This window comes from Podarcis bocagei (assembly GCF_964188305.1).
Source record: "Podarcis bocagei genome assembly, chromosome: 10".
Taxonomy (NCBI): Eukaryota; Metazoa; Chordata; class Lepidosauria; order Squamata; family Lacertidae; genus Podarcis; species Podarcis bocagei.
In genome coordinates, this window is record NC_138135.1 from 8,671,812 (window position 1) to 8,684,442 (window position 12,631).

The 12,631-nt window shown below is 47.7% G+C and overlaps 1 protein-coding gene across 1 annotated transcript in view; it reads right to left on the reverse strand.

Annotated features, from left to right (window-relative positions):
• LOC308596891 (uncharacterized protein) overlaps positions 1-12,631 on the reverse strand; it is a 233,865-nt gene that overhangs the window by 60,785 nt on the left and 160,449 nt on the right. The window contains exons 67-73 of the mRNA XM_081212195.1: positions 12,165-12,236; positions 10,613-10,648; positions 10,443-10,502; positions 7,473-7,517; positions 6,916-6,951; positions 4,515-4,550; positions 2,483-2,539 (exon numbers count right to left, since the gene is read on the reverse strand). Coding sequence (XP_081068321.1) covers positions 2,483-2,539; positions 4,515-4,550; positions 6,916-6,951; positions 7,473-7,517; positions 10,443-10,502; positions 10,613-10,648; positions 12,165-12,236 — 342 coding nt within the window. The remainder of the gene's footprint in view (positions 1-2,482; positions 2,540-4,514; positions 4,551-6,915; positions 6,952-7,472; positions 7,518-10,442; positions 10,503-10,612; positions 10,649-12,164; positions 12,237-12,631) is intronic.

Below are 12,631 nucleotides of genomic sequence, written 5' to 3' on the forward strand. Positions count from 1 at the left end.
CTAGCTCTAATGAAGGCATATCGGTGAGACGCGGCCATAAGCGATGTTAAGTAGGACGGAGCATGGTAGATAGGGATTATGCCGAGATTTAACAGCGAACAGGCTCCACCACCAGCTATGAAATTTTGGTATAGCTCCGTATCATCCAGCCTTTGATTTAAAAACCTTTTTGCCACATTTAGATCCAGTTTGAGCAATTCAGTGGGTGAGATCTCATAGGACAGCAATTTGAAGGTAGAGAGTTATCTGTGAGCCACTTGGATCCAGATTTGGTTTTAGTTGGGAGTCGTTATGGAACATTGCGTGGACAGGCGGAGTCCCCTAAACCCTGGGCAGCCCCCGTGTGAAATGACGACTCCAGACAAGGTGCTATGGGATGAAAATTGGCCGCAACTTTATCATGTTTCAGATGTGGGTAGACCTTGGCTCAGGCATTGGGTGTTTATCCCTCCCAGTCCCCCGCCGGGGATCTGGGGAACATCAGGGTTATCCAGAGTGTGTGTGGGAGATGGGCTGGCTCTGGAGAACATATGTTCAAGCAGAGAGAGCCCGCCCCCATTATGCCGCTGTCGCAGGGGAGAGCAATGACGACCTCTAGGCGTACGGCCAAAGCCTCCCCTCAAAACAACCTCATTAATGGGGAACCCTGGTATTGCCGCCGCAAAGAGGAGGGGGGCGTGGGTCACCGCTGCACGTCCCACCCCCATTTAGGGAAGATAGACTAAAGGATTCCGCCCAAGGCCTGATACTGCCAAAGTTGTGACGTTTTGCTACGGGAAAGGCAAACCTGCCAATGCAGGAGAATTCCTTCCCGGCCCTTCAACAGCGACCCTGACGTAGCAGCGCCTGCGTACCTGTGCAGAAAAGGTTAACCTGCAAAAGAAGTCTTAATTGAGGGTGGGTAGGGCGGGAGAAGCTCTGGAGCCAACTGACGATTCCCAGGTAAGATCCTCCCTCTATTGTGTGGGTAGGTAGTCCCTCCCCCTACGTGGTCACCTTGGCAACGCCTACCCAGGCGGAATTGGGCAACTGGCTGAGGTAGGCGGAAACCTCCAGTTATCTCACCTGGGGAAGGTGAAGCCTGCCTGTGCTAATGGTGCCGCATAGGGTCCAGGGGACTGCGCGCGACCATGCAAAGGGCGCCTCCCATTTAATGTGGGGAGCGGTCATTGTGTGTTGCTTGTGGCTATAACCAGATAATGGGAATTTGTCAAAATTCATTACTATTTGGGTTATTATTACTCTTAATCTCAGGGCTGTGGGTTCAAGCCCAACATTGGGCGAAAGATTCCTACATTGCAGGGGGTTTTGCTAGGTCAGGGTCTGCCAGCTAGATTCTATGATCTATGAATTTTACTGATCTTAAAGCAGGCCAAGTTGGTGGCCATCAATGGGGTAATTGCTCTCTTGCTCTTTCCCCTTCATGATGCCAAAGATCTGGAATTATTCAGAGGCCTCTGGCCTTTGGTCCTGGAAGGTTTTATTCACAATATTGTTCCACCTGTGCAATTTACAGCCTTTGAAGTATTGAGGGGAAATCTAATCAAGACGTTTTATAGATGGTACTTAACAACTACCAAAATAGCTAAAATGTATAAGGCAAAAACAACTCTGTGCTGGAGGTGTGGTAAAACAGAGGGGAGACTTGTACATGTTTGGTGGACCTGTGAAAAAAAATCAAAAGCTTGTGGAACGTGGTAGATGACGAGCTTAAAAAAAGGTTTAAGTAGAACTTTATGAAAAATACAGAAGATTTTCTACTAGGGATAACGGACACAGGCATAGCAAGAGAAGATCATAAAATATTCCTCTATGCCACAGGAGCGGCAAGGATCCTAACTGCTAAAAACTGGAAAAAAGAAACTGTGCCAACAAAAAAGGAATGGCAAGACAAACTGTTAAGAGTATATTGAACTGGCTATATTAACAGAGGCAATTAGAGATCACACTAAACAAGAGTTTCAAAAAGCATGGGGAGAATGCAGAGAATACTTCACAAAACAGTGCCCTAAAATACATACCTGGACTTGTTTCGATTAATGTCTGCAGGAGACTTTGTGGATATTTAAGTTATAATTAGAAAAATCTTAATAGTTATTCATAAAGGAAACAGCTTATAAGAAGTAAATAAGGAGCCCAGATACAGGATAAAGGAAGTCTTTTATTTGGTTGTTTGTATTGTTGTATGTTATGCTCATTGTATGTTATGTTCATGTTTAAAGAGGGTGGATTTCTGTACTGGGGTGGGGGGTGGGGGTTTATGTTATGTTGTAAATAAAATTTCAATAATAATAATAATAATATTGTTCCACCTGTGATTCTACCTTAACTGGCTAGACAGGAAGTTCAGTGGTGGCACAGAGAGCAGCTTGTGGGATCAGTAGCGCAAGACCAACAAAACAGGGGGGCTCCCCACACCAGTCTCTGTGAGCGACGGAGAAAGCAAACTCCTGGCGGAAAGAAAGAAAAAAGCCCAACTTACGGGATCACCTTTGCTGCCTTTGTAGCCTTGAGGTCCAAATGTTGTCATGGGGTCTCCCTATGATTCAAGAACAGAAAAGAGAAAGGCCTTTGCATTATGAGTTCACCTTGAGTCAGAGCTGGAACTGAAGCTGGATTAAAAAAGAAAGCAAGCTGGACAACCAGGAAATAAGCAGCTATCTTATCTTTAAAAGACATCTGAAGGCAGCCCTGTTTAGGGAAGTTTTTAATATTTACTGCTGTATTGTTTTTAACACTCGATTGGGAGCCGCCCAGAGCAGCTGGGGAAACTCAGCCAGATGGGCGGGGTATAAATAATAAATTATTATTACTATTATAATAAATAGATGTACTGCTATTCCTTGTGGACAAATATGTCAGTTTCCACTTCTCTCGTTTCCTCAGCCTTTTTCCAGTTTTTCCTTTCTCCATTCTGTTTTTCAAAAGTCCTCGTGAAAACTCACCATCATTTAAATACTTGTGTCTTCTAACACACACGCACTGCTGTATGGAGGTTAGTTGTGATTCTTAGATTGCACAGGGGTTGGGCTCCCAACTCTACAGTTCCATGATTCTAGGTTTGGCTAATAAGCTCATTTTTGCAATTTCCCCTAATATCCTGCATTTTTAAATGTTATTGCCACAATTCCCCCCCCCCCAACTTCTGCACACACTTCCCCCTAATATATCAATTTTTGTATACATTGTTTGGGAAACTGCATCACAAAATTCAGAGCAGTGTGAATTGACAGGATCATTGCTTTCCAGTTCATGTTTTGTTTCAGGAAAGGAAAATGGAGCGTCAAAATGGAAGCGCAAACAATTTTTTCCTGCCTCACTATCCAGGAACCATTCTTGCTTTACGTGGCTCCATAGAAGAGACTGGCAAATGATGTTTAATTGGTCCTGAAGCAGGCAAGGTTAGAATGGAGGAAGTCCAAATGTGGAATAGAAAAGGAAAAGGTTAGTAAATGCTGCCGTGGCAAATTGTCAACTTAATCACATCTCCTGTGCTGTTTAATTCACCCACTTCTGCCTAATGTTCTATTCACACTTCCTTCAGAGAGAGCATTACACATTCCTTTATGACTGGGAAACAGCATCTACCTCCAGTGAGGGAGAATCAGAAATTCATTTGTCGCAATGGCAGACAAGCTGGTTTGAAAACCCATTTCTTCAGAGACAAATGGCAGACTGTCTTGCCAGAGTGGTGCATGCTCTGGTTGGGGGACAGGAGGCGGGCAGGTGTGGAGGACTCCCTGGTCCTGAATGGGGTAACTGTGCCCCTGAAGGACCAGGTGCGCAGCCTGGGAGTCATTTTGGACTCACAGCTGTCCATGGAGGCACAGGTCAACTCTGTGTCCAGAGCAGCTGTCTGCCAGCTCTATCTGGTACGCAGGCTGAGACCCTCCCTGCCCGCAGACTGTCTCACCAGAGTGGTGCATGCTCTGGTTATCTCCCACTTGGACTACTGCAATGCGCTCTACGTGGGGCTACCTTTGAAGGTGACCCGGAAACTACAACTAATCCAGAATGCAGCAGCTAGACTGGTGACTGGGAGCAGCCACCAAGACCACATAACACCGGTCTTGAAAGACCTACATTGGCTCCCAGTATGTTTCTGAGCACAATTCAAAGTGTTGGTGCTGACCTTTAAAGCCTTAAATGGCCTCGGCCCAGTATACCTGAAGGAGTGTCTCTACCACCATCATTCTACCTGGACACTGAGGTCCAGTTCCAAGGGCTTTCTAGCAGTTCCCTTGCTGTGAGAAGTGAGGTTACAGGGAACCAGGCAGAGGGCCTTCTTGGTAGTGGCGCCTGCCCTTCAGATGTCAAGGAAATAAACAACTACCTGACTTTTAGAAGACAACTGAAGGTGGCCCTGTTTAGGGACGTTTTTAATGTTTGATGCAGTATTGTTTTTCATATTCAGTTGGAAGCCGCCCAGAGTGGCTGGGGAAAGAGCAAGTTGTTTGGGTCAATTCAACCTACCCCATTACCCTGCAGTGCTGACCTCTTTAAACATTGCTTACCCTTTCTCCTTTGGCCCCAGGAAATCCAACATCGCCCTAAGGAGGAGGAGTGTAAATGAAAACAAAGGAATACCTCATTAATACTATCACATTGCCAAATCCCTTGGCCAGTTCTTAAAGAGAGAGTCCACCGTTGTCATACCATGGGAGCACAGTGGCCAGTGACTGGGGAATGTCCACAGACAAACATGAATGACTTTCCTTTGCTTCAGTGAGCACTGCTGCCTTCCCAAGAATGGGGATCACATCTTAGCCAGGGAAGACACAATCTGAGCTGGGAAGAGACAAGGCAGATAGGACTGACCACACAGCCAAGGTGATGGGGACTACTTTCTATGGGATAGGTGGTGCCACCTGCCTTGTGGGAACTCGAAGCTGTGCAGAGTCCTTGCCAGGATTGCAGGAAGGTATATAAGAAACTGAAAGTCAACACAGACAAGATTGAGACCCTCCCATCAAGTGGTTTCCCCTCACTAGATGAGTGGGATGCGTTTTGTTCTAGATAGGGTCACACTACCCATCCCTCCAAGAGAAGTTGCATGATTTGGGGGGCGCTCTTGGATCCAATGTTGACATTGGAGGCCACATGGCACTTAGCACCTTCTATAAACTTTGACCGGTGACCCAGGTTGACCTTATCTGGACATGGGTAGCTCTGCTCCAGTTCTCTATACTATGATAATCTCTAGGCTGGATTAATGCAATGCATTGTACTTGGGGCGGGTGTAGAAGATTGGGGGCTGCAGTTGCATAACGTGAAAGACAGGAAGTGTGATGGCCTGGGATTCCGATTCAGAGGCTGAACCGGAGGAATCCCAGCCTGCACAGGAGTCCCCGCCTCTAGGGCCGGCTGAACTGGGGCAGGGCCTTGATTCTGAGGCGCCTGCACCTGTGCCGGATCCTCAGGAGCAGGCACCAGGTGATTCCACTCTGGCTCCGGAGGTGATTGAGGACTCAGTGCCTACAGGTGAGTCTCCTCCTGGGTCCATTAACCCTTCAGCCTCTCCTGAACTGCAGAGGCTCAGGGCAGAGAGGCGAAGGGAGCTGGTTTCTCCCAGGAGGAATGCTCGCCTTAAGGCCAGGGGAGGCGGGTCTCCTGGGGGCCGGGACCGCCCCTGGCCTCAGAGAAGATAAAGGCCAGTCAGCCCAGTCCCAGGTTGTGGGAGCAACGTCGTCGTTGAGTACCTGCTCCTACCCAGACCCAGACCTGACCTTCCAGTGTTCCTGTTCCCTGCCCAGCTTCCTGCTTCTGACCTTCCAGTGTTCCTGTCCCCGCCCGGCTTCCTGCTTCGGACCTCACCTCGCTCCTTGTGAACTGTTTCCAGGCTAGTGACCCAGGACTGATCTTTGACTACGATAACGGTAACCTACCCCCCGGGACCAGCACAGGAAGCTTTGAACATGTACGGTAAATCCAGTTCTGACCTGATTCCCTTGGCTGCATAGTAGCTTCTGGGATCAATTGAAACTGCAGTTTTTGACCTTTAAAGCCCTATATACAGCTTAGGACCTGTGCTGGGCCCAGGGGTTAACCCGAGCAACGCAGTCCAGGTCCGGTCCCGAATCCAAGGATTCCATGAGGAGTCAGTCCGACAGGGCCAAGGCAGGAAACCAGGCTAGGTCAGGTCTCAGGCAGGTTCCAGCAAGCAGCAATGTTGCTCCCGCAACCTGGGGGGGGGTGTCTGGCAGCCATTTATCTCTGATGGGGTAACGGCCGGTCCTGATCCCCCGGTGACTCACCTCCCTGTCTCGTCCGAAGGCGAGCACTCCTCCTGCGAGTACTCACGTCTCTCCTTCTCTCAGACCTGAGTCTCTGCTCTCGGGAGATGTCGATGGGTTACTAGACCCAGAGGCCGCCTCAGCCTCCCCTGACCCAACCAGTAGTGGAGCAGCTGTAAGTGATGGCCTAGCTGAAGGCAAAGAGATAATCCCCACATCTGGAGCCAGGGCAGGCTCAGGCCCCTGAATCGGCCCAGCTGGTGTTTGTTGCAGGGGAACCTGTGCAGACTGGGGCTCTTCAGAATCAGGCCCAGACTTGGTTCAGATGCTGCCTGAGGCAGAGGATCCAGTGCAGACCAAGACTCCTCTGGTTCTGAGTCTGAGCCCGAGTCCCAGGCCATCACAGAACCCCAATGCTTAAAGGACTACTTCTTCCCTTTTGGACCTGTGTGGACACTATGATAATCATTTGAGGCCCTTCACCCGCGTCTCACCTCTGAAAAGTGGAGCACAGATAGCGAGGAATCAGTTAGTGGGTATCTCTCTGTAGCAGACCCCAACTTTGAAACCCTCTTCGCCCAGAGAAGCAGGGCCCCCAAATGCATTCTTGAGTTAAACATGGGTACCAGGTCTGGAAATACTGAGGATGCTCAACATATATATTCAACATTTGCCTACTTACCTTCTCCCCTTTCGGCCCCGAAAGGCCATTCTGTCCCTGTAAACATGCAGGGAAGAGATCATCGCAAAAGCAAGAATTCCCACGAGTGAGCTCTTTCAAAAATGTCTGAGATAGAAGTAGATCAAGGCTGCAAGCGGAATCCATCTTTGCTACATCAGAATAGGAATGTGAGGAATACCCAAGTGGAATTCCACCAAGGTGTCCATTATCATAGTGATGGGACTTTAGTTTGAGGTATTTATTATCTAGACCTTCAGCACATAGGACAGCTCCATAAGGGGGAACAGACGTTGCTCCAACAAAGGTGAAAGCTTAGCAGAACATGAAGACTTGTGCTATAGCAACTATGGCAAAGTGGGCAAAGGAGACCGGGCAGAATCAGGACTTAAGTGCTGCAGAGATTCCAAAGAATCTCCCACCACCCTGAAATTCTGGGACGTAAATTTAACTCAACCATATTTTCAGCAACAGAGAAACTTTAAGGGTTCTCAAATGTGTGTGGGGTCCAGACCAAGAACCAGGTCTTGAATTTTCTGCCACACTTAGCTTGCACTTACCATCATGCCAACGGGACCACGAACTCCCACAATTCCTTCTTCGCCCTGTTAAAAAGAAGTTACACCGGTATTCCTCCAGAGGTGTCTTTTCCAGCCTTCACTCCTCTCTTTCTCTTTCTCTCTGATGCCCCTCTTTCATCCCCCATTGCTCCCTCCTTCTTCTCTCCCCCCAATCCGCCATCACCTGAACCCTCCTTGTTCCACTGCTTCATGTATTTTGGCCGTCCCCCGACTCTCTCCCTCTGGGCTGCCCCCACCTGAAATTAGACTAAGGCCCACAGGTTGTCCATCCTTCCTGCAGGGCAACGCCACGCCTGTCCTTACTCTCTGCAATGAGCTTCCTTCCAGGCTAGAACTGAAACCGCACAATGCAAACCTCCTCCGACCAGGTATCCAAAATCCACATTCCAGTCCTGCAATTTCCACACACCTGTCACTTCGCCCCTTAGGTGCATTGATCCAGCCATAAATTCTGCCTAGAATTCATCTGGGCACACCTGTCTTCTCCCCATTAGCCTTTACTGTGCCATTTACAAGCTAAGTGTCAAGAGAGGGCCAGATGTTTGCTTGTACATTTCAAATACTTGCACCTGGCTTTGTGTCGACTGCTTAGCAGCTTTGCTCTGAGCAAAGACATGGGTGGGGGGAGCTTAGTTCTTCATGCATATTTCAATGAAGCTCAGGGCTAAATGATGAGGAACGTTTGAGGGAGCTGGGTTCGGTTTAGCCTGGACAAGAGAACACTGAGACTTGCTATGATAGCCATCTTCAAACATAACATCTGAAGGGTTGTCAATGTTAGAATTCCTGCTCCATGATTGCAGTCATAGGATTGTTGTCTTTCACATGACGGTGTATGTTTTGACTCCACAGAGTGGGAAGTGACAGAGACAGGATGTTTGTGTTACTGTGTTCCTTGAAGTGGGACTATTGTCCTTTGTTCTTTCTCTCTTTGCTGTCTGATGCTAGAGAGAGATGGAGCCACGTTGCAGTGCTCCGTGTGTGTTTATATGTAAATAAAGTCGATTAGCCAAAATGCTGAGTTGCTGAGGTCTGTTATGCAAGGTGCGCAAACTCTGTGGATCCCTAAGTGTGCCAGTGTTGGTTGGCATTAGTTGCTGTGATGTTCGGGCTGAATAAAGCTTTTGAAGCTCCCAAACCATCAACCAGGAGGGAGAGAACATGCCAGTTGGGCATGTGTCTCTGCCAGGGTCCTACTCGAGTGTAGGCTGAACTCCTGACAGTCACATGGAAGATGGAGCAAGCCTGTTTTCTGCTGCTCCAGAGGGGAGGACGCGAACCGATGGGTTCAAAATTGCGAGAAAGGAGATTCCGACTAAACATCAGGAAGAACTTTCTGGAAACGCGCAGGGTGTGCGTCTGTCGGCAGAACCGCAGCTTACATTTAAATCACACCTGACGCCCGTTTAAAGCAAATGAGTTCCCCCAAAGAATCCTGGGATTAAGGGTGCTTGGGATGGTAGCTCTATGAGTAAGAAACTACAATTCCCACCCTACGGTTTAAATTGGGTGTGCTTTAAATATATTCTATAGTAAGTGGCCCTGATCTGGTGGAACGCTCACAAGAGACTAGAGCCCTGCGGGACTTGACATCTTTCCACAGGGCCTGCAAGACAGAGCTATTCCACCAGGCCTTTGGCCAAGGCACAGTCTGACCTCCTCTTTCCTTCTGTAATCCTCATAGAACTCTAACCCAATGGTTGCCATTAATTTGATTCTGAACTGATTTTAGAATGTATTTCAATTAACTGACTGTGATTTTATGTAAATTGTGCTATTTTGACTGTTGTTAGCCGCTCTGAGCCTGGCTTTGGCTGCGGAGGATATAAATAAATAAATAAATTATTATTATTATTATTATTATTAGCGCTGTTTGACAGCGGAACAGACTCCCTCAGAAGGTGGTGGACTCTTCACCACTGAAGGTTTTTAAAATGAGTTTGGATGGCTATCTGTCAGGGATTATTTTGCTGTGATTCCTGCACTGCCGGGTGGGGTGCATGTGTCATTGCAGTTTAATTACCTTTTGTCTTTTATCTTGCATTTTTTTGCATATTTATCTTGCAAACCTGTGTTTTACATATGTGTGTTTTTATTTTTCTGAGCTGCCTTGAGTCCTGGTTCTGGGGAAAATAAAGATGATGATGATAACTATAATCAAAGCGGGGACACGGGTGGCATTGTGGTCTAAACCACTGAGCCTCTTGGGCTTGCCGATCATAAGGTTGGCGGTTTGAATCCCCCGCCACGGGGTGAGCTCCCGTTGCTCGGTCCCAGCTCCTGCCAACCTAGCAGTTCGAAAGCTAGTCAAACTGCATGTAGATAAATAGGTACCGCTCCAGCGGGAAGGGGACACGGTGTGGCGCTGTGGGTTAAACCACAGAGCCTAGGACTTGCCGATCATAAGGTCAAATCCCCGCGACGGGGTGAGCTCCCGTTGCTCGCTCCCTGCTCCTGCCAACCTAGCAGTTCAAAAGCATGTCAAAGTGCAAGTAGATAAATAGGTACCGGTCCAGCGGGAAGGTAAACGGCGTTTCCGTGCGCTGCTCTGGTTCGCCAGAAGCGGTTTAGTTCTGCTGGCCACATGACCAGGAAACTGTATGCCGGCTCCCTCGGCCAGTAAAGCGCGATGAGCGCCGCAACCCCAGAGTCGGCCATGACTGGACCTAATGGTCAGGGGTCCCTTTACCAGCAGGAAGGTAAACGGCGTTTCCATGCGCTGCTCTGGTTCGCCAGAAGCGGCTTAGTCATGCTGGCCACATGACCTGGGAAAACTGTCTGCAGACAAACGCCGGCTCCCTCGGCCTGTAAAGCGAGATGAGCGCCGCAACCCCAGAGTTGTCTGCGACTAGACTTAACTGTCAGGGGTCCTTTACCTTTACCTTTATAATCAAAGCAGAAGCTTCTGTGAAAAGTACCACTAGTGATGGAACCACTAGGCTATCCTACCTGAGGCCCAGGGAGTCCCCGTGGTCCCCTTGGACCCAGTCTGCCAAGGCCGGCCTCACCCTGGAAAACAAACAGAAACCAGGGGGTTGCAATAAAAACAAGAACGAAAACAAACCAATAGCCCCCCTACCCCCAGCTGTACGGATATCCTGGACTGAGGCATGACTCACCTTGCTGCCCTTGATCCCAGGGACACCAGGCATCCCCTGAGAAGCAAAAAAGAAGTGGGAGGAAATAGATGAAAAAACCTTTTTCCTTATCAAGACAAGGAACTCTATTGTTCGTATTTGTAATGCAGTGCAGTGGGGTTTAACTAGACATCCAAATACACAGAGAGTTTATTTGTTTATTTTCTACATTTATTTTCCACCTTTTTCTCCAAGGAGCTCAAGGCAGAATACATAGTTCTTCCCTTTTAATAATAATAATAATAATAATAATAATAATAATAAATATAAAAATAACTAGATGAGGGCCGAATTTGCCTATGCATGAGAATAAAATAATAATAATAATAATAATAATAATAATAATAATAATAATAATAATAATATATTTATACCCCACCCATCTGGCTGGGTTTCCCCAGCCACTCTGGGCAGCTTCCAACAAAATATTAAAATTGGTTTTGGAAAACTGTTACAATGATATACACTGAAATTCAGCCAGGGGGATTTGAGGAAGTCACTTAACAATGTTACTAAGATTGGATTAAGTACAATTAAGGGGTATGTTTGTTTGTTTGTTTGTTTGTTTGTTTGTTTGTTTGTTTGTTTAAAAAAATTGGAAAATCAATTAAAAAAATTGGAAAAATATATATTAAAATACAATCGTCTATTAAACATTAAAAGCTTCCCTAAACAGGGTTGCCTTCAGATGTCTTCTAAAAGTCTGGTAGTTGTTTCTCTCTCTGACATCTGGTGGGAGGGCGTTCCACAGGGTGGGTGCCACCACTGAGAAGGCCCTCTGACTGGTTCCCTGTAACTTGGCTTCTCGCAGTTAGGGAACCGCCAGAAGGCCCTTGTAGCTGGACCTCAGTGTCCGGGCAGAACGATGGGGGCGGAGACGCTCCTTCAGGTATACTGGACAAAAACCCATGAACGCTCTGCCAGTGATCAGGCTCAGAGTCATGGGCTGAATTCTCCCCAGTTGCACCACGAAGGACTAAGAGTTCCTCTGAGAGACCATCTGGACACAAAGGTCTTCTTCTGCATCAAGACAATTGGCCCATCAGTATCAGAATGAGAAACATGTGGCCTTCAGGATGTTGCTAGACTCCAACTCCCATCAGCCATGGTCACTATGGCCAGCAACCAGAGATGATGGGAGTTGTAGTCCACATCTGGAGGGCCACAGGGTCCCCATCGCTGGTCTTCATCTGGTGGCAGCAGATCTCCAGGGTTCAGAGGGAACATTCCCAGCCCTACCGAGAGATGCCAGGGATTGATCCTGGCACCTTCTGAAGGAAAGCAAGTGCCCTGTCTCTGAGCTATGGACCTTGACTCTTCCACCAGGATTTAGGGTGAGGTGCAGGTGGTTCCCCCCTCCCAGGACACCAAGCTTGGGGGCCCCCACAAAATTGAGAGGATCCATAATTGAGAAGATCCATTAGGAGGCTCCAAATTTCGGCTTTGCTCAGGGCAACATATTATCAAAGATGACTGAAGGCCACCCCTGGTTCCACTCTCATTTCCTAGGTAAAGGTGAGACTTTTTTGAGCACCTCTTGTCCTGGGTGTCCGGGGGGTCCTATTGGTCCAGTAGACCCATTCCTTCCTCTCTTGCCGTGTTCCCCCTAAAGAGAAAAAGGGGTTTAGAGAAAATGAGACTATTGCAGAACAAAAAGAAAAATACCCAAATGGGTACCAAGATGTGGGGACCAACACTAGAATGGGCAGGGTGCCTCTCCTAAAACCAGGAGGTGTTATATATCAGAGAAGGAGGATTAATACACCCTTCAATGCAGGGACTACCCACAGGGCACCCATGGGTGCAATGGCACCCTTGAGGTCTTCCCCTGGCCCCACAAAGCTTCTGTCCCCTTAGTCACAACCGGGAGGGTGTTTATCTTTTTTCTCGCTCGAAAAACGCATAGAGATTGTTTTAAAAATTCTAAGGTCTCAAACATAAATTAAATGTTCGTTTTCCCCCCTTTTATTTTATTTTTTACCAACAACCAAAACACAAACA